General features: G+C 42.2%; 1 protein-coding gene across 1 annotated transcript in view; it reads left to right on the top strand.

Moving 5' to 3' along the window:
* MLC1 (modulator of VRAC current 1) overlaps positions 1-25,861 on the top strand; it is a 306,559-nt gene that overhangs the window by 213,501 nt on the left and 67,197 nt on the right. Inside the window, exons 7-9 of the mRNA XM_085650693.1 lie at positions 3,190-3,261; positions 8,713-8,829; positions 15,489-15,545. Of these exons, the coding sequence (XP_085506819.1) occupies positions 3,190-3,261; positions 8,713-8,829; positions 15,489-15,545 (246 nt within the window). The remainder of the gene's footprint in view (positions 1-3,189; positions 3,262-8,712; positions 8,830-15,488; positions 15,546-25,861) is intronic.

Here is a 25,861-nt window from a genome sequence, read left to right as displayed (position 1 = left end):
GGTTCTTTGTGTCCCCAGCTTCTCTGAGTCTTCTGGTCCAAGTCCCATTCTCCTTTGCAGTTCGCATTCTACTTTCTTAGAGTATGGTTTGGTCTCCCTCTCGAGACCAGTGTATATTTGTGCTACTTACCCGATTATTTCGAAGTATTCTTGTATATTGTGTTGATAGCTCGTGATAGATCGTGTTGTGTAATAAATAGACTTATTTTTATATAAAAACTGTGCAGTTCTTTTTAATTTAACTTACACTATTGATTAGAGTTGGTGGAACAAGCTGTTCTACACTCCTTCAAGATAAGTCAGAAGGCTGCTCTCCACAGCTACCACTTTGGTCTTCCTGTGGTTATCAAAGACCACTAAAATCACCATAAGGTTTGGCTGGATTAATGCAAGGTGCATCATTTAAATAAGTGTGTACAACATACTAAGCCAGCCTCCTACACTGGGTACATCTTCCAGGGCACTTCAGCACAAAGTCCCGCTTCTCAGAAAAATATATATTTGGAAGACACAGGCGACACATCTTGGGAAGGTTCACTCCTTTTGCAGAGCAAGTCAAAGCACAACACAAGGGGGTAGGGCACAGACGGCAGCATGGATGTGTATTTCTTCAGACACAGACCATATTTCCTGGGCAGGAATATGCTGTTTACTGGGAAGATCTGGGGACTGTCCAACCCCACACATCTTTAGGCAGGCCTATGTTCAGCGCAAATCACAAACAAATCTCAATGTGAGGAATAAACTGGATTCTCCAAACCATACAGTTTATTAAGATGGCAACTACATGCCAGTTGTCACATCTACTATAAGGAAGACATTGAGGGAGCGGAAGGGGGCTTTGCCAAATTTTACCATCAGGACACAATTTTAACACCTTGCAGTCCCTTTCACGCTGCTTGAGTTTAAAACAAGTTACCAATTTTCATTTTAATCATGTGGTCCTCTCTATTTGATGGACCTTTGATAGATGTCAGGGATTGGCGTAAGATTAACAGAATCCTAACTATGAGGACCTAATCAAAGAAATAATTAATTCAAAATAACCAAAATGACATTAGTAATGACAGACTCTGATTACTTATCAATATTCTTTTATCTAAATTATTGAGACTGCTCATCAAGTACAGCTCGAATTATAAATCATTCATACAAGAGAAACAACATTACCGTAATTCATAATAACATCTCAAACGTTGTCAGGAGAGAGTGGATAGGTGAAGATACAAAAGAGTAAAGAACATTTGCAAAATAGATTAATGCAAATTGAGAATATCATACGAACCTAGAAATAACTATAGCACAGAATGCTAATAGTCTGGAAAGCTACCCTTAGGCTGGAAGAGTAAGCTGGGGCACCCACAAGAAAGTATGAGGAGCAAAGTCAAAGAATCAGGATCAGCAGAACAACAGCCAGCCAATCAGGTAAGGAAAGAGCAACACAGCTCTCTCCTTTTGCAAAGTCAAAATATTTCTCTCAAGCCCGTCTAACTATATATTTTAACACTAGTAGTTATACACTTATTCACTAAAGATCCAACCCCCCATGTTTCAAAACCCCAAAAATCCTCAAATCCGATTGGACTAGGCCAGGGCGTGTCTGATCACTCCACTTCCAGTATACCTAACTTTCAACAATTCCTTTATCTTTAGGGAACGTTCGACATTGTCCTTCAGCAGAGGAAACTCCTATAATCTCTTCCATGGTTTGCACATTTCTCTAACTTGCTAATGTATCAAACTCACATCATAAGTGTCCTAAAACACTCTTGAGGCCTTCTCTGCAGAACAGTAGCATGTGCTCTAGGAAAAACAAATACACAGGTGATTATCGTTGTCACTACAAAGCTTCATTATTAATAGTCTAAAAATGCTTTGCTTGCATTTCTCTTCACATTATGTACATTTTTCAAACAATTAGTGAAAAGGAAAATATCATGTCTCTTTTAAACTTATGGCTTCTATCATTATTTTCTCTGGCTGTTATTTCTGCATTAATCATTTGCGGCCTACTAGAAAAATACTGGAAATACTGATTTCCTTCCAGCACGCATTTGCACAATTTCATCTCCCTGTTTTTAGTTTTACATTGTTAATTTTCACACAATTTTGTTAATAATCCACACAATGAGAAGTTTGATCCGAGCAGGTTTTATTTCGGAAAACCCTGTTTCATCAACATCTTCAAATGGACTGAAGCCAAAATTCCAATATTTTACTTCAGTATACATGTCCTTACCATTCACATCTCACTTGTTTCCCTAAATACCTGCAAGCACATTACATATATATCATATGCTACAATTCTCAACATACACTGAAAATGATAATTTGATGTTTGGGGATCACAATTTCCTAATGCATTAAAAGCTAACATATGAGTGGTAATTCATTCTGAGTTGGAAAATTATTTCCTTGTTGCCAGAGGCACTTGCTTCCAGGGATCTAGGGATCTAAGGATCTGAGGCTTAAGCCTTTAAGATTGTTGTAACAGAATGGATATTTTTACCATCTAATCATTTAAGGGAACGGCCTTCAAATATTTTAGTGATAGAACCCCCTTTTTGTATAAAACCCAAAACAATCCTCACTCCCGCCAGAATGACAAATATATTTTCTCATATTTACTCTTAAAATTGACAGCTCTGAACATATTTAGTAACTCAGACATTGAAGTCATATTCATTTGTTCCTTTTAGAAATACACGATTGCTAAAATGCTAGTGGCAGCCTGGCTCCGCTAAAAGTGTAAAAGTATTCACAGTGTAATTTCTTTTTATCAGAAATAGAAGGAGGAATTTTGAGGGTTATTTGAAGTCTTGGTTCCATCCCCCTCTACACTCCCACCTCATTTGACACCTACTCTCAGCCAGGATTTGAGTGAAAAAAGACTTTAATATTATCTCATTAAAGGGTCATTGTCACTTTGTTTACTTTCCACTAAAAACACTACCCTGCTTTAAGCATGATATTTGTCTCTGTTCTCTAGGGGCATAATAAATGCAACTCTTGACCAGAGCCTGATGTCCGCCTGATATCAATCCATTAAAATTCTGGCCCTGCTAGTGCACCAGTACACTGCATTTTTTTTAATCATGATGAAAAAGTTCTTGACGAAGCTTGACAAATAACATCCACGGCATGTCTTACATTATATCCTTGTCTCTGTTTCCATTTCTATGTATTTAGAAAACAACAAATGAAAGAAGCAGAATATCAGAAAAAGTTACTTTTCCTGCCCGGACCTTAAAGTCCTATTCGGTAAGACCATCTTGGCATTGGAGAACCTGACACGGTCTTTGCGGATACTGTAAGAAAAGAGAAAACATGTCTAAGTAAATCTGTGTTTATTGGAGTCTGGCTTGTCAGTAAAGCTATCTGCTGATGTATTGGTAACAATTCTCTAAACTAAACCCAGAGTGTGCCTTGGCTCCATCCAGAGCAGCATCACCCTCTCACTTCAAATTATTAGCTACATGATGCATCCCTCTGTCTTTTCAGGTAGTGCTTCAATTGGAATGCATGGGAGACCAGTTGATGTTTGAAAAGAACACCCAACTGTTTTTCACATTCAATTATTTCTCTCCTACATACATTTTATACAGAAAGGATTTATTTGTTGCTACTTGTACCCAGCAAATGCAAAACCCACAGGGCAGAGTGTTATGTGTTAATCGGTATGTGTTCAAGCAATGCAGTTAAACAGCATTTTTGAATGCATGTGTTTACATGCGATGGTACACATAATGGGTAATGAAGTGTGGACATTGATTTTTATAGCTCGTTTGGGCACAGTATTTGTGCAACCGCAGTTTTACACACTCAGTTTCCTTGGAATAATATTTGGAGGAAACTGTGCACAAAAGGCAAATGACCAGTGCTTGCACTATTATGTAATTGGCACAAAGGAAAACCCAGACTCAAAAAACATTGGAACACACATGCTTGTTGCTTTCATCTTGGAATGAGTCCCTTTAATTGTGTAGAATACTGTTTTAGGTATGGTTTAGAGACAGATTTACCTGTTTCACCTGTTTATCAAAATTAGTTCACATCCTTAGTAATGCTACAAACAGAAAGGAGCAATGGACCAGCTTCCTTCGGCTATTACTCTGTTAGAGCATCATTCATATTTGTATTCAGGCCACAGAAAATTATACATAGTGTGGGAGACTGGTTCATCCTCCTTTAGTCAGTGGCTTACAAGAAAAGTCAGTAAAATATAGTATCAGCTCACAGGATAGCCATTTATTGTTTGGTTTGTCCAGCATGTGTGATGACATTTTGCTGGCTTATTGTCCTGCCCCTTACCAGAAAGGTACACCTGCAGACGGGCAAATGAGTTTGAGTCAATATGTGAACTTCTGTTCTCCCTGTTCACCTTCTGAGCTCTTCACTGCTCAAGGTGATCCTTGGTCCTGCTCTACCCTGCTCTCCTTATAAGGACTTACTTACTTAGAGTGAACCCAACTACTGCTCTACTCTGTCCTCCTTTTACCATGTAGCATTGCACCTTGTTTTATATATTGACTACCACCACCATTGTCATCAGCACTGTTACCACAACCATTTTCACTATTTCCAGCATCACCATAACCACCCTAAATACCATCAACACCATTAAAACTGCCACCATTACCACTGGAATAAACACCACTGTCACTAACTCCACCCTTACCATCATCTTTTATGATTACCACCACCACCACCACCAACACAACTACTGCATCACCATCATTAACACAGCCACTATTACCACCAGCCTCACCAATACAACTAACAAAACATTACCACCACCATTACTATCATTACCACTGCCATTACCTGCAACTCCACCATCATTACCACTCTGACTACAATTACCACCACTTCCACCACTATCAACACTGCTAATGCTACCTCCATCAACAACACTAAATTTTTAAGCACACAATTTTTAAGGTTATTATATCTCCTACAGATTGCTGGCATGGTGCCTTACTTTATCGGCCCCCAGGATCTAAAGCCAATTTTACTGACCTGCTGGTCGAATATATAGCGCTGTATGTGCTTGCGGCAAACAAGTTTCTTTTACTAGGGGATTTTAACTTTCATGGAGAAAATATCTCTAATCTGGAGACAAACTCTTTTCCTCTCTGAAATCAATAGGTCTCACACAACGAGTGGTCTGCTCTACTCATCGAGCTGGTCACTTATTAGATCTAGTGTTTACCAACTATGACCAACTGAGCTGCGACCTCAATGATCCCCTGACTTGGACTGACCATTCATTGATCACTTTTACTTTCCATCAGACGTGGAAAAAAAGGGGGAACCGTACAAAAGAAAATCATCAGGACAATATAGGTCTTGGCGTAATCTCACACTAGAATCCTTTAATAAGGCTTTCTCCCTGGACTCAGAAAATAATCTATCCAAGGCTTCCGAAAAATTGGAGGCTTTTAATGTGGCTTTACAATCTGCCTTTGATTAAATCATAGCCAAAAAACAGAGTACTGCTACATGACGAATCTCGACTCCGTGTTATACACAGAAGCTTAAGATGGAAAAAGCCAAATGCAGGCGCCTCGAAAGAACTTGGCGGGCAAGTAAGGCCCATCAAAATAGACTACTGTATAGACAGTCTCTGGCCACATATCATTTAAATCTAAAAGCAGCGAGACGTACCTTCATCATTAAGCAGATAGAACAAGCCAGAAATTCCTCGAAAACCTTGTTCTCCATAGTCAAAGATTTCTCCTCTCCTAAAGCTTGTACTCAGGCACTCATAGAGTCTCAGGACCTATGCCTCTCCCTGGCATCCTATTTTCAGGACAAGATATCCAGAATTTATGATAACTTTCCTCTGGTAGTCTCTCCAACCATGGATTCTATGTCCAAAAGGGAAGACGGGTACGAGATAATTATTAGTTCCCTGGAGCACTTTGAACTGACCACTATTGAAGAGGTCTCTAAAGGCCTCTCCAAAGCAAAATTTGGGTCACCTAATGATTTGTGTCCTCCAAAAATTATGGCCCTTTTAGCTATAAGCTGTGCTCCTGCAATCAGTGACATCTTCAATTGCTCTATAAAAACGGGCACCATTCCCATTGCATGGAAGGAGGCATTGGTCCGCCCTATACTGAAGAAGCCTACGGCGGATCCATCAATCCTTTCAAATTACCGGCCTATTTCCCTACTACCTCTCGGGAAAATTGTTGGAAAGTATTATAAATAGTCAACTTTGCTTCTACTTGGAACAAAATGGAATCTTGGATCCATAGCAATCGGGCTTTCGGCAAGGTTTCAGTACGGAAACCGCTGTACTAGCATCGACAGACTCGCACAAACAGACAGTATATTCAGGGGGATCAGCGATACTGATCCTCTTAGATCTCTCCGCAGCTTTTGATACCATGTAAAGCTGGCGGAGACACTAGTCACTTGTGGTATCAAAGGAACTGCCCTGAAGTGGCTACAACACTTTCTGGCTGACAGAACTCAAACAGTCACATTGGGTCCCTATTCCTCGGCCAAAATGCCTTTGAAGAGGGGTGTTCCGCAGGGCTCCTGTTTGAGCCCCACTCTTTTTAATATTTACATGGCCCCTTTGGCGAGGATAGTTGAACAGTTCGGCTTCGAGATCATCTCTTATGCAGATGATATGCAGCTTATGTTCACTATTGGAGAAAACCCAGAGAAAGAGAAAACTCGTTTTGCATATGGCATGAAGATGATATATGACTGGATGACGGGTAATTTCTTACAACTGAATCCAGTTAAAACAGAGATCATGTTGTTGGGAAAAGCAACTGATCTTTGGTCCGAAGATTGGTGGCCTGTTCAATTGGGCTCTGCTCCCACGCCCAAACTCTCAGTAAAAAACCTGGGTATAAAAATTGATCCATGAAGGACCATATTGCGGCCACGACCACCTCATGCTACTACAGCCTCCGGCTTCTGCGGAATATACTTCCATATATGCCTGCCTGTCATCGTAGGACATTAGTGCAGGCTATGGTAACTAGCCGTTTGGATTACGGTAATGCACTGCTGGCAAAAGCAGGGGAGACCCACCTAGCTAAGCTGCAGGTGGTTCAGAATACGGCAGCGAGAATGATCTTCAATCAACCGGCAGGCTCCCCCTCGCTTCCGCTGCTCAGAGAACTACACTGGCTATCTGTGAAAAAGAGATCCTTTTTCAAGATATGTTGCTTCACCTATAACGCTCTGAACAACAGAGGCCCCCTCTATTTGCAAACAAAACTCTTCAAATACTGTCCATCCAGGAGTCTTAGATCTAGCCTGCGGGGCCTTCTTCAGGTCCCTCGATTCCGTCTTACTCGGACGGGTGGCAGAGCTTTCTCATATCTTGCCCCAAAATATTGGAACCAGCTTCCCCAGACTTTGCGATCAATTCCCAAGTATGAACTTTTTAGGAAACAGCTGAAAGCCTTTTTGTTCTGAACTCTTACTTAGTCTGCTCCATTGTTTTTCCCGTCCAGGATTTCAAGTCTGCTAGTCAGGACCGAGATGCCCCAGGGTGAGTTGAGCGCTATATAAACTAACTAACATAACATAACATAACACTACCACCATTTTCACCACCACCACTATCAAGAATACTAACACCACCACTAACAGTTTCACCAAAACCATCACTATCACCAGCATCAACACTCCTACGATTGCTACCAACATCGTGGAACCCCATACCTCCAAGATCAGCTTAGGTGAATCACATCACACGATCAGCAACACTCTCTGTAGATGGAAAGTTTTTCTCCAAGTGCCCGCATCATGCATGCAATGCAATATTAAAGGCACCCGAGTTTCAGATATTTGCAGCTGTGTGCAAGTTGTGTCTAGAGCGTGGGCCGATCAACCTGAATCAACGGCATACATTGTCATTATGACCTTGAAGACTTCTGCACACAGTGTACAGACTAAGGTCGCGGTGTAAGTCTAGGGATGTGAAAAACAGACCGTTCACATGTGAAGAAAAGCAAGCAGTTTAATTCACAATAACAGTTACATGTAGTGTCGTGTGCAAAAGCGGCCAAGTGGCAAAATGGCGTTTAAACTTCTAATACGCTTATGCTAACATAGCAATGTGTGCAAGCTAAACCCTGTCTTCACTACACTGTGTGAGCATTGTGTGATTGATAGTGTTTGTGTGTAAGAGAAAAGGTGCTGTCGACATGTGAGAGACGTGTCTACTATCAATAAAAAAGGCTAGACGTTTTGGCTTTGCTTTTTTAAGTATATTTATTTGTTTTCTCTATTTCTCTTATTATCAGTTACATGTGAATATTTTCTTAATTTATAGACATTTTACATGGTATGTTTACCTAGCTCCCATGCAATCTGTAATTACCTCCTTTTGCCTCTTTCTGTAATATCTTTTTGTGCAAATCAGTTGCACCACTTGTGTGGAAAATAAATGATACTAAGGGAAGCAATAGAAAATGTTAAACTGATGAGAGAAATTGTTTGCTCATTGATGTTGTTTCGACTCTGGCTGTACAAATACTTAGGATAACTATTTTATATTTATACATACATAAAGTTATATATGGCGAGAGTAATGTGACGAGAATGTGTGGAAAATGAACAAACAAGTAAGTTAAGTCTTTAAACCTTTTTAAAAGGTCCTCTTAAATGTGTTAGATGAACTCATGCTATATAAAAGATCCTAAGTACTTTCCCGTGTTTTTATTATATATTCTATAGGTCATCCAAGTGATTGTTGGGATCTCAGCAGTGTTTGGTGGTGTAATTGCTGTGAATATTGATGCGTTCACCCCTAGCCCGTATCTCTCTGTGACTTTCTTCTGGATCCTAGTGGCTGTAAGCAAACAACGATTTAAGTCTTTAAGTTTCTTGTCATGTGATGTTTTATTATATATGTATAGTACTGTATGGCACATTTTGTTTGGCTTCTGGACTATGATTGCTTGAATGCAAATTGAGTTCATCTCATATGAGCTAGGTCAGGGGCTGTATCATGATCAAGCACACTCGCCCGTGCAGAGCTGAACCCCTGTTTTTTAGGTCGAGCTAGGCAGTGCATGCGCTGTCTTTTCGAGACCTGCTGTGATCAGTCAATGGGCATCAAGTACATCCCCTTTTTTGCCATTGCTTTTCATTTGTCTATGCCAGTTTCCTTTAAAAAGGTGGTCAGACCTGCCTCTTTGTCCCTCCTTTCTCTCTTATGTTCCTCCCGCTTAGCAGGGGCTTAGAACTGTCTCATTCCGCTCTGGTTCTTTATCTGTTCTCTGGGGGACTATTCTTTTCTTGGTTTCCTGCTCCATTTCTGTTTGTCTGTCTTCAGCTTCAGTGCCCTTGCTGCTTACATTTAAATATAGCATTCTTCCTCCCACCCCGCTTAACGCCACAGTTGTGTTACTGCTGATTCCCCTGACGTGCCTCCAAATCCCTTGCTTTTTCTTCTGCTTCAGCACAGTGGTATGGGAAGGCTCTCCTTATGCACAGCTGCTCCCCCTGCCTTTTGATTCCAAGTCAAGTGAAAACAGGCCTGTAAATCTTGTCACTGTGCTTTCATGTTTCACAATGGTGGCGTTTATTTGATCAGCACGCTGCCCTACAGCGCAGGGTTCAGCACTTTCGAGACCCGGTGATTTTAGCGTGTCTTTGTGCATTGCTTCACTCCGATTGAGTATGCACTTTACAGTGTCCCCAGGACACAAGCAGGGACCAGCTAGAGTGCTCCTGTATCAGTATGCATTCTTTGGTCCTCCTGGGGTACAAGCAGGTACCCATTCCAGTGCGCCTTTTTTCATTTAGTGGTGAATGAAGCATACTTTTTCAGCTCTGCGCCTATTTCACGAGCGCTGCTCTGGTTTCACTTTCTTTGTGGTCTATTTCCCGGCTCCTACATCCCACTTTTTCTGCTCCCCCTCTCAATCAGTCAGCAGGCTCCAGCAGAGCAGCGGAGCAAGGCAGATGTAGAAGACAGCTTATGCTACAGCCTGCCTCAGAGCAGGGGGCCCTGCTGTCGGTGCCTGCTCCTCGCAGCTGCCCCGGCCGTGGATTGCCTCTGGTCTCTGGTTAGAACCGCAGGTATGAGCTCTGTTGATCAGCGCAGCGCCCTTTCACGAGCGCCACACTGATTCTGCTTTTACTGGCCTGTATTTTCAACCCGCTACTCCGCCCAACTTTCTCTGCTCTCCATCCCCCTACCCCTCCCTTCCAATCACTCACTGGGCTCCAGCCTGACCCTGTTTAACACCATCCCCCACCTCCTCACTCATAGCAGCTTGCCCCCTCCTTGTTATTCTTTCGAAGTGAAGGATCTGAAAGGATGGATCATCTCTCTGGAGAAATATCTAGGCAAAGTAACTAGTTTCCTTCTGAGACTTTGAGCTAAACGCACATCTGTTTAATGTCACTTGTGTTGGAATGCTAAGCGCTTTGTATAAATATCAGATGTATGCAGTGGACTTGCACTGATCCTCCCTTCCTCCCCTCCTGTTTTCCACACCCAGACGATTAGAAAAGCCAAACGCTTGTTTCCTTATCGTCTGGTTCTCCTGCTTTTTCACCTTTCTGTTGCCCTATTTGTCTTTTTTTAGGTCTGTGTAGTGTCATCTGTTTCTGACATTTTCCTTTCCCTAAGTGCAGCTTCGGAACGAAAAGAAAAAAAGTTCACTTTTCTTGAAGTCGCCAATTAACTAAATAAAGCAAGACAGAGTGGTCGCAATGTGCCCGATTGGTTTTATTCACATCCAAACACATTAGCACCACTTGGGTTTGCTACTGAAGTGCTACTTTTGTTTTTCGTTTTTCTTTAAAACGGTCATTTCAATAAACCTGTTTTTCCTCTCCTCTCCTTCATTCACTCCCCTGTGAAATTGATCCCAAAAAAAACACTTTTGCTTGATATGTTGTATTTTTAATAATTTTTTCTGTTACAAAATGCAGCCTTGGGAGGGAGGGACAAAAAAGGTTGACAATACAATAAATATTGAATGAACTAAATAAGCCAAGACAAATAGGTCGCAAAGTCGCCAAAATGGTTTTGTTCAAACCCAAACACATTAGGGCCAAAATTCCAGCTCTGCCACTTGCTTGTTGTTTCCTCTGACGAGTCACCTCGCTCCTTGTGTCTCTAACTACACCCCCAGTGCCTCTAAACATGCCTCTGAAATTAACTGTCGTACTGACCTCAGGTGAGTTCTTGCTTGCTGTGGTACCTCGGGTGAGCATAGCTGCCAAGTGACCTTGTATCATATCTTGCACAGTTATCCAACAACTACACTGCATTCTGGGACTTGTAGTTTAGTTGTTAGGATTTTAAGTATGGGCTAAAAATCTGTTTCTTGTTCTGGTCGGTGACCGTGGTGTTAATGTGGCGTTGTGTTTAATGTTGCGGCAAGGTATAGTTTCAATGCCACTAGCTCATGGTTTTTCTACTTTGTTGTGCTGAGAATGTGAACTCGTCAGTAAGGCTACACAAGCATGCTGCTTCAAAGGGGTTGTTTGCACAGGGAGTCATATACAAGTTTTCATTATCAGGGTATCCTTTTTGAAAGATATGATTCTGTTAGTAAGGTATACAGGTGCTGTTTTTTTTTAAAGCATAGCATTTGATAGGTGCAAATTTGTCACAATAACTCAAACTACCACATATTCCACAAACAGGAACATTGCTGCGTTCATTATTTGAAGTTGGATTACTTATGGTTTTACAGCAATAGAAGCGTTAGGGTTCTAAACTACAGTGCCTAGCCATATAAGAACGTACTGTCCTGTAGCTCGTCCTGTTCATGACTCATCCAGCTGCTGCTTCCGCCTAGTATCCTGAGTTCCCTCCTTAACTTCCAACTTGGCACCAGAGTTACATTGCTAGGATGCCTGGCCTGCCAGCAGCGTTCTGCAAGATCCTAGTATGCCTCAACCCATCCATTTTGTTGTCTGGGCATAAACACACTGTCGGCATAAAATACAGATGTACTTTGCAATGATTGTTAACTGTTCTACGGATCCTCAGACATTCCCTGTCATACATGATTGCAGAGTTTAAAAAAACTTGAGAGCAACCCTTCATGAACAAAGGGAACTGGGTTAAAGTATCCGATAACAAAATATTGCTCCCCGTGTTATTTTGAATTTTTTACTTACTGCCTCCACATCATACTCCTCACACACTTACATACAATGCATCCAAACTATAAGCCTTATTTTTAGTAAAAAATGTCTCCTCCTTTATTGAAAAATAGTTTTGTACACAACGATAAAAATAGTTAAAAATTAAAACAATTCATAAACAATTCATAAGATCTTTATAAAAAAGAGACCACAGACAATGTTATACTGGATTATCCACTCCTATAGGTAGTAGTCCTTTATCTACACTTCAATTGTATTTTGCACATATTTAATGTTTCATTATAGGCAAGGAACCACATCCCCTTTTGTACAATACAGTATAAATAATAATGGACAACCATATTTAAATGGTACATCTAGCAATAAGTCTCCCAAGTAAAAGAATACATCTTTTTTTTTATTTTTTTTTTTAAACTTTTTATTGATTTTCGAGATTTCACGGTACAAAGACATTATAGTATACATTTGTAGCAGCCGTATTCTGTACATATCACACCCTACTTCGTGTGTGGTAGAATTCCATCGCTGTATAGTTACATTCTTCAGTATCCTAGGATAAGTGTTACAAGGCCTGCCGGGGTATCCGCCCCCGCTATAAATAATGTCTATGCAGTATTTAGTACTTGAAACTTACCCCAACTCCCCCCCTCCCGTTCCACCCCCCCTCACTTGTGTACGTCTGTGCCATGAAGTAAAAGAATACATCTAATTTTGAATAAAAAACAATACAATAAAAACAAATTGTTGACACGACGTTTCAGTGGACATAGACTGGTTGACACTACCTTCTTCAGGGCAAACTTTGGTTTAAAAGCAGTGTTGTTAATTCTATAGATAAAAACAATGAATACATATATATTCAATAAAGGAGGACCTCTTATGTCCACCAAAAAACAAGCTATAGATCTTGCAAACATATTTCACTCTCTAATACTCCATTTGTATTTATCTATGACAACCACTCCTATTTAATGCCCAAATAATCGTCAGTCAATAAACTCCTAAACTATTCACAACCAATATTTTCTCAATGTAACAAGTTCACAAACTCCACATTCATCTATACTAGCATTCTCTCCCCAGTCTTTCTTGGCAGTCACTTACTATCAGTTTGTCTTATCAATAGAGTAGGTATCAATCTTGTACGGTGATTCACTCCCTTTTAATTCAATTCACTAATAGGTCGGGGTTTCCTCTCTTTTCTCCCTTGTTTTCTGTAAGGACATATATTGATAAAATGATCCTATTTGATGATTTCTCTCTAATTGTATTATCGAATTTTAATATTTATACATGGTTGCTCACCCTTAATTTCAACAGATTTATAGATGTTAGTCCATTGATCCATAGGCTGTTTATAGCTGCAGTCTTATTCTCGAATTAGGATTATGGCGTTGGCCTCCTTAGTTACTTCACCCATACGTCTTATCCTATTTTTAAAGCCACTTTTTATGTCATCAGCCTTAGGATCTGTAAGATATCCAAATATAACTTTATAAATAACCAAACTTGAAACAAATTTTATGTTTATGAAATGTTATTCTCAGATCAAGTTTCACCAATATTTTTCTCAAAGTTTTGCCTTTCCTCTTCCTAAGGAGTCATACTAAAGTCTAAGGTCCAAGCATCAAGTGAATACACTAGAGGGGCATTTATTTTGCCTTTTCGTATTGATGATCTATGTTCATTGAGGCGCATGCATACTTCTCTAGATGTCTCTCCCACATACCCTTTATTGCAGGGACATATGATCAAATCTGTGACATTTTTTGTCCTGCAATTCAACATTGTATTGAAGGAATGTTTAATACCAACAATTACAATTAGCTTTTCTTGTATGATAGAGCTACAGTTAGTACAAGTACTGCATGGATAGTTAACAACTACTTTTTTGTTATCCTCAATACTTCTCTGTTGAAGTAGTTTAGGTTCTCTATATATATGTACTACACAATTTCTAATCGTTTTGTTTCTACGGAAAGAAAAAAGTGGTTTCTCTATTATTTCATTATCTTTCTTTAACAGTAATGACCAATTTCTTTTGATCAAATTCTTTATTTTGTTACTGATGTTTGAAAAATTAGTCACGCAGAGAAGCTCGCTATTGAAGTAATTTGCTCTTTTATAAGACTGTTTAATTATTTTCTTAGGATAACCTATATTGCTTAATTACTCTTTAAGAATTTCAGCTTGAGTTTCAAAATCGGCCCTATTTGGGCACTTTCTCCTCAGACGGAGGGGACAATTATGATTTAACTAACCTGTCTCCTTCAGTAAATAGCCTGCTAAAGAGTTTTTATTTGGGAAAACTGGTAGCCCAGGAAACCCTACAATCTTGGAACTTGTCTAGGGTGTGAAGGGGCCTCCAGGAACACCCATTTGAACCTCTGGAAAAGGCGAAAATGAATTGGTTATCAGCCAAAACTGGGTTTGTATTAGCAATCACATCAGCTTGACTGTTGGGGGAAGTGTGATCACTAGTTATTTTATGTCCTTATTTGAAAATTCTCCCAGATAAGATTATCTTACAGACAGATCCTCAATTCATTCCTAAAATCAACACAAATTCCATTTGGCACAAGTCCTTCCTGTTATCCAAGAGGATGATCAGAAAGGAATGCCTTTATCACTTGATAGTAAAAGAACTTTGCTAGTGTACTTGCTACATACAAGCAATGTCAGACGGTCGGAATTTTAGGACCTGATTCGCAATGGGCCTCCTCACAGAGGTAATGGCTGGGACAAGAAGGTCCTATGAAGGGGTAATGACATCATTACTTACTGGTAAACCTTATTGGCTCAAGTAAGTCCCTCCTTGCCCCATCATTCAAGGCCTCTCACCTCTCTCCCATTAAGTTTTGCAAGTACATTATTGTTCTTGTTATGTACAGAAGATTGAGAGGGAGGGACGAGACTTTACAGGGTGTCATCATTGACACTAAAGAAACACTGCATGCTATGTGCTTGTCTGGAGGCGGGGCCACCCTCACTAAGGTACTGACTGGGACAAGGAGGACCTTATTCAGGATAATGAAGTTTACCAGTAATCAATGGTTTCATTTACTTTCATATGCATTTTGAGTGCTCTGCTGTTGGCAAGCATGCATATATCAATGTTTGAAGTCTCTTCAGTTGTTTCCAAAGGGACATAAAAGAAAGAACAGTATCCTTGTGAATATATATAGTCTTTTTTCTTGGCTTATTAATCACTGTATGTGTACTGTGGTTTATGACAATGTGAATCTTTCCATAATAATCCGAGCAATTTAGCTTTTGCAGTCTAAATAGATTATTTTGTCAAATGCATTTGTTTAATGTGATATTTCAAACACATGTATTTGTAATTTTAATTATTCAAAAAACCCTTTCTCTTATAGTGCTTTCCAAGTTCAATTGCGAGTCATGTGACTGCTGAATATCCCAGCAAATGCTTAGTAAGTTTATTAATGTATATTTTAGAGACATCAGCAACAGCACCATATTTGTAAATGGGGAGTAAATGTTCGGTTGGTAGGAAGATTTATGTAATTCATGGTCATGGGCAATGCAAGAAACACATGAAAAGTATTCACTGAAAAGTGCTCCACAGCCCTTCTGTTACAGCAGTAAAGCTACATATTAGAAAGTAATAAAAGGTAGAAGATAAGATGCAGCATAGCTCTCTTTACTGCTCTTGAGAGATACCAGAGGTATTTCTGTATGATCTTGTGATTGTGAAAATAAATGGGGAGGGGGGAAAGTGGCATCATGGGGGTGGGGGGAGAAAAGGGGTGATGTGTAAAGTTCTAAAATGATCCCTGTTTCCGTGGGCTTTCTTCCATTTTGGGACTCTCCATGTTTAGCGCCATCATCGTGAACATATTCTGGAACACTGGCTGATGGGTCAGTCAGTCCTTGATGCTTTTGTGGTTGACAGCAGTGTTTATCTGGAGTAACAGAGATTGCAATTACACATTCTGCCATCCATATTTTTAATTATTTATGTTGAGACCTAGTTCATCTGAGCGTTTTCCCCTGACATTCTCCTTTTATTTTATGTCATTTCTGGTTTTAGAAGTCTTTGGATTTCCTGTTTCTAGAGTTGTTGAGGAAGTCTCATAAACTACACAGGTGGGTGCCAACTCATCGCACCCACCCACAGGATTGATTGTTGACTTTCTTTCCAGCCCTGGCTTCAGACTATCAGTAGAGAGTAAGCATACCTTTGTGTGGGGAAAAGACACTACTTATTCAGTTGCAAGTGTTAGCTCTTCCCTCCCTTGCTGCCCAAGAAGGGCTACCAGACTGCAGATGAGTGCTCAGACACTCCTAACCATCCTGTGTTTGTGGATGTCAAAGCGAAGCAGTCACCCATCCCAGACGTGTATTGGAGACAGGCTGCCGGCACACAAAGCAGTAAGAGCAGAGAAATTCCCACTTTCTAAATGTATGAGTTTTAAGACAGGGCATCCCAGTATTCCCCCAAGGAACTGAGTAATGTAATCTACAAACAAAATATGTCACTGGAGGACTTATCTATAGTCAACCCAATCTTATGCTGGCCATAAATATGATCCAATAACAGCAATAAGTCACTCGTGTACAGTGCCAATGACGTATTGTTGCAAGAATGAATATATTTATAAAGATTGCATCATTAAAACATCATAGCCATTGCACACAATTACAGTACAAATATATTATTATATGCAGCAGTACATCAACAAAACAACTCTGATGCCACCTTATGATCCCTAAGATGGCCGCCACAGTCTTTATCGGTATCCTTCTATGCTCGGGAAGTGATCACATGACCGAGCTACTTTATTCAAATATGTCCCGGTTTTATCTGTGGTTTGGATGCATAGCAGAATCAGTTTGGCCGCCCCTTGTTTACAGAGCATAGAAAATATTGGTTTTGGGCATGTGTCCTAATAATACCTATTTGCAGATCTTTGTGGGTACATGGTGACTGACAGTTGTTGTCTTATAGATTATATTTCCTAAATGACAAGAATTGTACATAAGTAAGAGATCTCATGTTTTATACCACATGGTGGGTGATCTTCACTAAGTGGAGCCTACCAGACACCGCAAGCTGTCTGGTAGCAAAAGACCTATTGTGAACTTACAGTGGACGGAGAACCAACCCTTTGCATATCATTGGTTGGCTTTCTCACTCTAATTAAATAGCTTTATATTTGTTGCTTTGTGTGAACTTTCCTTCCACTTCTGTGGTTGCCCCTGCACCAGAACATAGCTTCTTTACTTATGTTCTTCCCCTATTTACTTTTAGGCAGTTACATTTTTAGGTCTTACCTGTTGGCGGCGCGCATACGCAGTCACTTGGCAACGATCTATTGTGTCTAAAACATACACCTTTAAAATAATGACTTAACATTGGTTGGCTTCATCGTCATTCTTCTTTGCGGCCTCCTAATTGGACAGTCCTTGCCTGGCATCACTTCCTTTTCTTTCTGTGGTGCATGGAGCAAGCACAAATTGATTCAGGGTTCATCTGCTGATAACGCTGGCATTGAGGTACTATTTCTTTCACTGTGCCACCTGGCTACATCTCCTTTATCCGGTATGATATAAGTGGCTGAATCGCTCCTGGGTGATAGAGCTGAGACTGAGTCAAAGCTGGTTCATTCGCAGGGTTTTATGCAACCCTTACATCATGGCAAGAGGAGAGCTAGTGAGGCAAAGACCCACAGAGCCCTGAGTCACCAAACATGAAGACAAAAGAAGGACATTGTGAGTACAGCCACCACCTTTTCCTCTCCTCAGAGTCCCGGGAAACAAATTACCATCTTGGAATGGCACTGTTTTTTGAATACTGCAATAAAGTGATACAGGAAACTAGAAATAACGAATAAACCTAAATATAATCTATAGCAAAAGTCAGACTCATAATGCATTTTTTATTGTAATAAATGCATTTTTTTAAAGAATACCTAATGATATCTAACCTGATTAAATATAGAAACAAGGTAACAATGTATGCAACTCAGAAATAAATAGAGGAATCATAAATGCACTCTTAAATAGGCACATTAAATAAAGCCTCCTTGAAAGTTTCTTGCCATTTCCAACTATAGATTCCTTTGTTGACCATCTTAAAATGGCACATATCTCTGTATGAATACGAGACTTCATGGAGAAATAAGCAAACTAAAAATGACAAAAATGTACCTATACACTGAAGGGAACCTAAATGTACTTCATTCATACTACTTGTTGCCAATAGGAAATAAAAACAAAAGACTGTGGCTTAATACATTATTTTAGTATTCTTGGTTTTATTTCACAAATGTTAACTGCAAAGACTTTTAATTCAGAAAGATATAAAAAAAAAAAGAATTGAATTCCTTTCCTGGGGAACTTCTGCTACATTAATGCCAATGAAGACAATTTCTAAATGATGAGTCACTAACGTTGTCCTTTTTCAGTGTCAATGAAGCCCTTTGTCATCTGTTTACAGTCTCGCACTATATGTAGTCCATTAGTAGGCATATGGCGATGACGTTATACAGAAGGACCTACCATTGGAGGCTTCATGTGATAAAGGGACATTCCTCAAAACTGTTGCCTGAGGTTGGAACACACAAAGAAGTAAAACCACCAGCATCAAAAAAACAGTGTACAAAAGATGTGCAAGAATAAGGACCTGAGGTTAATAATGAAATCATGCACAGAGAGCACTTCCTCTTTTCCCATTGAAACTAAAATAAATTTGGATGTCTACAATTTAAACGCGCTTGTTTGCTTTAGGGCTGTACTTTGCACAGGAAGTGCACATTCTGGTTCTGTGTTGGAAAATTGTTTGGCGAGGGAGGGTACACCCGTAATGCTTACTTGCAAAGTAGTTGGTGCAAATGCACTACCAATATTAGGTCTTGCCTGCAGGCCTTGCACACACGCTGTCACTGGTGACCATCTATTGCTTCTAAAAAAATACTCTAAAAAGGGACTTTTAGCCTGCCCATCACTTACCATTGGTTGGCTTCGTCATCACTCTTTGCTGCCTTCTCAGTCACATCCTTTTCTTTCTGAGGAGCATGGACCAAGCACATATTGATTTTCGTAATTAGTTATCGCGCTGTGATTCAGGCAATATTTCCTTCAATTTTGCCACCTGGCCCTATCTCCTTATCCCCACCAGTAAGATATATGTGGCTCCCTAGGCCACTAGCCCCTCCTGATCTAAACTGCATTTATTTGTAAACACAGAAGCGTTGCACATACTAACAAGCTCCTGCAACAGATCAAAGGCATCAGACGTTTACATAGATCATAAGTCGAGATAATTGGGAACATAACATATTATAAGTGTATATATGTAGTTTGAGGCTTTGAAGTGTTATAGGGCAATTCAGTGGCAACTCAGGCAACATTTCATACCACACAATGCCATTCCATTCCATTCAATGCCTTTACACTCAATTGCACTCCACTTCACTCCACTCCATTCCACTCCACTCTATTCAGTGCCACTCCAGTCCACGTCGCTCCTCACCAAGCCACTCCATGCACTCCTCTCCTCTCCCCTCCCATCTATTCTCCTTCACTCAATGCCACTTAACATCACTACACTTGATGCCACTCAACTCAATGCCACTCAAATCCACTTCACTCACTGCTACTCCACTCACTGCCACTCCACTCAATACCACTCCACTCAATCCCACTTCACTCCACCTAATGAAACTCCCCTCCACCAAATGCCACTCCACTCAGTGCCACTCAACTCCATGTCAATCCACTCCATGCCTCTCCACTCCACTCCTCTCCTCTCAATGCCACTCTACCCCATTCCATTCCAACAAAAGCTAATAGTTCTCACAAAAGTGAGACCTTTTGGCTTTGCCAATGCTTGTATTTTTGGTTAAGCATTCCATGAGAGTGTGTGTGTTTTCCAGCTGTTTCTTTTGTGTAGTTCTCTTCTCCCCATCTCCAACGTGTTCTATTTTGCAACCTCTCGCCTTTGTGCTTCTCTCCACCCAGCTCCATGTTTCGCTTGCCCTCGTGTGCTTCTCTCCTTATTGTGTTCTTGCCCCTGTGCTTCTCCTTCGAGTGCTGCTTTCTCCCTCTCCCTCTCCAGCCCCCTCCCTCTTGCTTCCCCTTACCCCCTGTCTCCACCTATGGTCTTTTTTAAATGTATTTATTTTTCATTTTGAGGGGGACCAGCCAGAAAAGTGCTGCCTGCCTGTTTGCTCTACTACTATTTCTTTTTGATTTATCTCGGATTTGTAAATAAACAAAAATAGTGCCTGCATCATTTAGTAGGCACACTTGTGTAACAGAGCATATGCATTACTGAAAAATAATGTGGCATAGTTGGGTTATTGCACCTTTTTTTTTTTTTGCTTTTCGCCATGCTAAAGAGCATCTTGACGATGCTGTACAGCATGAATAAAAGGCATTTGTTAAGCCAATTTGTCCCAAAGTTGAGTCTTATTGATTTTGCCAGTGTTTTTGTTGCATGTGCTGTTCCTTAGTTTCGTAGTTTCAGTTCCAGCCTTGCTATACACTCCACAAGAATGCTTTAGCCTTTATAGCTTTTTAAAGTGGACTTATGGTCCATACTCAACACACCAGCTTAAGCAGCTAGTGGGCACATAGGAAAAAGATTGTTTAGTTGAGCCTTGTACAAAAAAGCTTTCAATGTAATATTACCCTCTAAGGAAATGCCTTGTTTTGCATGACAATCCCCAAGTTTTTGGACTGATGCTGCTGTTGTTTTTACTCTGAAGGTGCACTGCAGCCTCCTAAATAGACCTTAGTACCTGTTCTCTGACCCTTAAAAGGTATTTGTTGATTGGCTCATCCACAATAGTTTACTTATAAGTACCCAATGCATGGTACCAGAGGTACCTAGGGCCTGTAAGTTAAAGTGTTTCTTATGGACTGCAGCATTTATTTTGCCATCATGAGTGTAACAAGGCAGAGTGTGACTCTGAGCCACTCTTACTGGCTGGCAGAACATTTTTTTTTTTTAATAATCTTTTTATTAAACATTTTGCATTACTTTCACATGACATGCGGACACAATTGTTTCGGTATCAATATAATCATTACTGTGCGTCTTATAGCGCCCCCCTCCTCGTTCCATCTGTAGCATCTTTGTGGTCCCTCTACATATACCTATTGTGCATGCGCCCCTTCTAAACTGTTGATATACTGGCATATGATTCCGATTTGTCCAGCGGGGGGGGGGGGGGGGGATGGGGGCCTTACAGATATTGCCTCGATAGATGTTCCAGCCTCCCCAGATCTTTTCCCATTTTTTCGGACATCCCCGGTGGATGTATACTGACTTTTCCGCCACCATTGCCATGTCCATGTCTTTGCACCATTGAGCAAGTGTGGGGCTATCTCTGGATCCCCAGTGCTGGGCAATGTTACATTTGGCTATCGTCATGTCCAAAGTTACCCAATCTTGAGCCACCGCATTTAAATCTGTTGGGTCCCAAATATTGAGCAGAAAACACCTCGGGCTTGGAAGTGTGTCGATATGTGTGACCTGGGACAGCGTCCGCATTACTGCCATCCAGTACTGTATTATTTTGGGGCATAGCCAAATAGTGTGGTAGAACGTGCCCTCCTCCCCACACTGCCGGAGACAGAGCGGTGTTTCCGCTCGATGTATTTTGTGTAGGAGTGTCCTAGTGTAATATGTACGGTGTAAGATTTTTAATTGCACTAACCGCAGTCTTGATGGGATTGCAGCTTCTCTGGGGGAGGCTAACGCCTCCCGCCAGTCCACCTCATCAATCTCTCCAAGTTCGTGTTCCCACGTGGCCTTCAGCGCTATCATGGGGTCTTTTCGGTTATTGACTATTTTCCTGTACGTCAGTGAGATTGCCTTTTTGCGGAGGTGGTCCATTAGGAGCCGATCCTCCAACGGGGAGGCCTCTTCAGGCCTTGTATTTGATGGTATTAGGGACTGTAGTGCATGTCTGACCTGCATGTATCGAAAGAATTCTGTCTGGGCCATGCCATAAGTGGGCTGAAGATGAGCAAAGGCAACCACCCCACCCCTCTGCCACAAGTCCCCAACTTTGGAAATGCCTATTAGGTCCCAGCTATGAAATCCCTTGGTCCTACCCAGCATTCCAAGTCGCTTTGCATCCCATAATGGCATCGCCAGTGTGACAACATCGTCCCACCCTAGTGAACGTTGTACCTCAAACCATATTCGCAGTGTGTGTCGTGTAGGCCCCGTGATGGTGCATTGCTTCCTTTTACTGTATAAGGCACCCATTATCCCTGACAACTCTAAGAGGTGTCTATCTAATCTGAATGCGGGGTCGTCATGAGAGACGTGGAGCCACTGGTTGATTGCGACTAATTGGGAAGCCCAGTAGTAGACCTTGAGGTCCGGAAGGGCGATCCCGCCGCCATACCAGCTTCTGGTAAGTTTATGTAGCGCTATTCGGGGCATTTTCCCATTCCAGAGCAGCGATGTCACTTCCACATTGACTGCTGTGAAATACGCATCCGGGACCGGGAATGGTGTATTCTGTAGTGCCTGCAAAAACCGTGGGAGTGCCATCATTTTAAATAGGGATGCTCGCCCTAGAAGCGTCAAGGGTAGCATACGCCAATGCTTAACATCTCTTTTAAATCGCGCTAGGGGTTGGGTCAGGTTCTTTTCCGTGAATAGTGCGTGGTCATGTGAAACAAAAATCCCTAGATATTTAAACCCTTCCGTAACTATCTGTAGTGTGCACCCTCTTGAGTGCCGCGGTGAGGGGCCGTGTAGGATATACAACAGTGACTTTTCCCAGTTGATAGTATACCCTGACATCTGCCCGTACGCGGCACATATGTCGAGAAGACAATTGATGAACCATGCAGGGGACGTTAGATACAGTAAAATATCATCCGCATATAGCGAAATACGATCTTCCCATCCGTTGGCCCATCGCAACCCCTGTATTGTAAGATCTTGCCTAATCCATGTCGCCAGGGGCTCCAGTACCACTACGAAGAGGAGTGGTGATAGTGGACACCCCTGCCTCGTCCCTCTGCCTAATGGGAACTCATCCGATAAATGACGATTAACTATGACCTGCGCCACTGGCTGTGTATACAACAGACGGATCCATGCACAGAATTTTGGCCCAAACCCCATACGCTTAAGAACTGCGAAGAGAAAGGGCCACTCTACTAGGTCAAAAGCCATTCTCGCATCTAATGAGACTATGACTGCGTCCTCGTCTATAATTGATCTGCGCTCCATTACTCCGTGCAACCGTCTAATATATAACGCTGTGTTGCAGTGGGGCATAAATCCAGATTGGTCTGCATGAATTATTGCAGAGAGGTGCGGCTGCAGCCTCGCTGCCAGTGTCTTCGCAAGTATTTTTGCCTCTGCATTGAGGAGGGAAATCAGTCTGTAAGATCCGCATTCGTGCGCTGGCTTCCCGGACTTATGTATGGCAACTATGGTGGCGAGTCGTTGATCTTTGGGTAGGATCCCCTTACCTAAGCTTTCAGTATACATGGCCAGGAGATGTGACACCAGCTGAGGGGCTGCCAATTTAAAGAATTCTACTGGAATTCCATTGGGCCCCAATGCCTTTCCTGTGGGTAGTGCCCGGATGGCTTGTGTAAGTTCCTCTGGTGTAATATCCGCCTCGAGGGCCGTTATGGCGTCACCGTCAAGTGAGGGCATGCGTATATCACGCAGGAACGCCAAGTGCTCTTCCTCCGTCGCAGTAGCTATCGGTGTATAGATTGCCCTGTAGTGTTGCGCCAGTGCTTCAGTAATTTGCTGCGGTACAGTCACTAAAGCTCCGTCTCCTGCCCCTATCTGGGTTATCCAGTTACTCGCTGTTTCTTTCCCAACCAGGCCAGGAGTCGGCCCGCCTTATCTCCCTGCTCGTAGATTACATGTTGCGTCTTTGTCAGTCTATCCATAGCCTCATCGCGCGTGTATATTTCCTATATTCCTGCTGCGTCAAATGTAGATTGTGCATCATCTCATCAGTGGTGTCTGCCACCAGGGCCGCCTCCGCCCACGAGAGCTCTACCTCTAGGTCGTCAATGTGTTTCTGGTGGTCTCCCTTTTGTCCCACTATCAACGAAATGGCCTGCCCGCGGAGCACTGTCTTATATGCCTCCCACAAAGTAATCGATGAGGGTACTGAACATAAATGTTCCTCAAAATAACATTTAGTCGTCTTAAGGAGGCCCTTCCTTACTGTACGGTTCTTAAGGTGCCCTGGTCTGATGGGGAACAGTCTACGGGTCTGCGAGGTAAATCGGGCATAGGTGATGAGAAGCGGGGAGTGGTCTGAAATACCTCTAGGCAAATGCCTAACGTCCGCCATGCCTAGTGTCCCTGTTGCTAATGTGAAGATGTAGTCTAATCTAGAGAGACTGTGATGTACTCCAGAGCGGAATGTGTATTGCTTTTCGCTCGGGTGCCAAGTCCTCCACGTATCTAGCAGCCCGAGCGCTGCTACAAATTCCTGTAGCCTATAGGTTGGACCATTGGAATATCTAGGAGGCTGCTGGTCCATAGCCGTATCCATGACGGCATTGAAATCGCCACCGAGTATGAGCTCCCTACCGGGGAGGGCAAGCAAGAATTTCCCGAGATCTGAAAAAGCAGTCTGGTGTAGTGTCGGGGGTATGTACACTGACACTATATTGTATATTCTACCATCCCATTGTCCCGTGATTGCCGCAAATCTACCCTGATCATCCCTATGTGTTGCAGTTACAGTCAAAGGGAAGCGTTTATTAAGAAGGACCCCAACCCCTCTAGACCCAGAGGTGAATTCAGAGTGTACTGCTATTCTGAAGCCCCAACGATCCAGGGCTTTAACTGTCGTGCCCTACAAGTGCGACTCCTGAAGGAGCGCCACCGCTGGGTTCTTACGCCGAAGAAATTGTAGCACCAGTCCCCGTTTGATTTTGTCCCCTAATCCATTTACGTTCCATGACATCACCGTAAATGGAGGCCCTCTCTTTTGACTGTCTTGCGCGCACAAGGCGTTATTACTGTCACCTAGGTTTGTGCCTGCCATCATGATTTGGAACAAGAACTTTGCCTCTGGCTATTTCAGACTTGTCTGTCATGCTACAGTCTATAACATTCTTCGTCGCATCTTTGCAAAAGAGGGTCGCCACTAGAGCTAAGAAAAAAAAAACAACATGAACTGATCCCATCCCCCAACCCTGCCTCCCTGCCTAGCGGATGTGGAACTACCCGCCTCCCCAACATAGCAGAGCGCTTAAATCCCATACCCATGTACCTACGTGTAGGGGGAAGAGTCCCCCGCGACTCACCGAGCACCCCTCATATAGAGTCTTTGAGTCTGCGGTGTACGAACTGTGTCTGGTGTCTTTCACGCCTGGGGCCCCATAATTACACATCACCGCTTGGAGGCATTCTCTGTCCTCGCCTCGATAGTCTGCAGGTGCAGTTCTCAGTCCGCCGCTCGGCAGCATCTCTGTGGGCCAACATCTGGGCCTCGGCACGGAACAGCAGCTAGTCTCCTCAAGTCCATAGTGCTCCGACCATGCTCCTAGGTCTGGAGGCTGCGCTTTCAGATTATCACTCCACGTCGCTTCCAGTCCCCGTCCCGGCGGTCGGTCCCGCCGCTTCGTCCCTCCCTTCGTGTTGGTCTGGCTGTCCGGGCTGCCGTTGTCCTCTCGCCTCCCGCGCGCCACTTCCTCTAGCCGGTCGCCAGCCCTCCAGCCAGTCCTGCGCCTCCCCTGGGGTTGCAAAGAACCAACTTTTGCCTTCTGCTTC

The sequence above is a fragment of the Triturus cristatus genome, chromosome 4_1 (genome assembly GCF_964204655.1).
Source record: "Triturus cristatus chromosome 4_1, aTriCri1.1, whole genome shotgun sequence".
NCBI classification, from domain to species: domain Eukaryota; kingdom Metazoa; phylum Chordata; class Amphibia; order Caudata; family Salamandridae; genus Triturus; species Triturus cristatus.
Note: the sequence above shows the minus strand (reverse complement) of the source record. Positions and strands in the feature narration are given on the sequence as shown.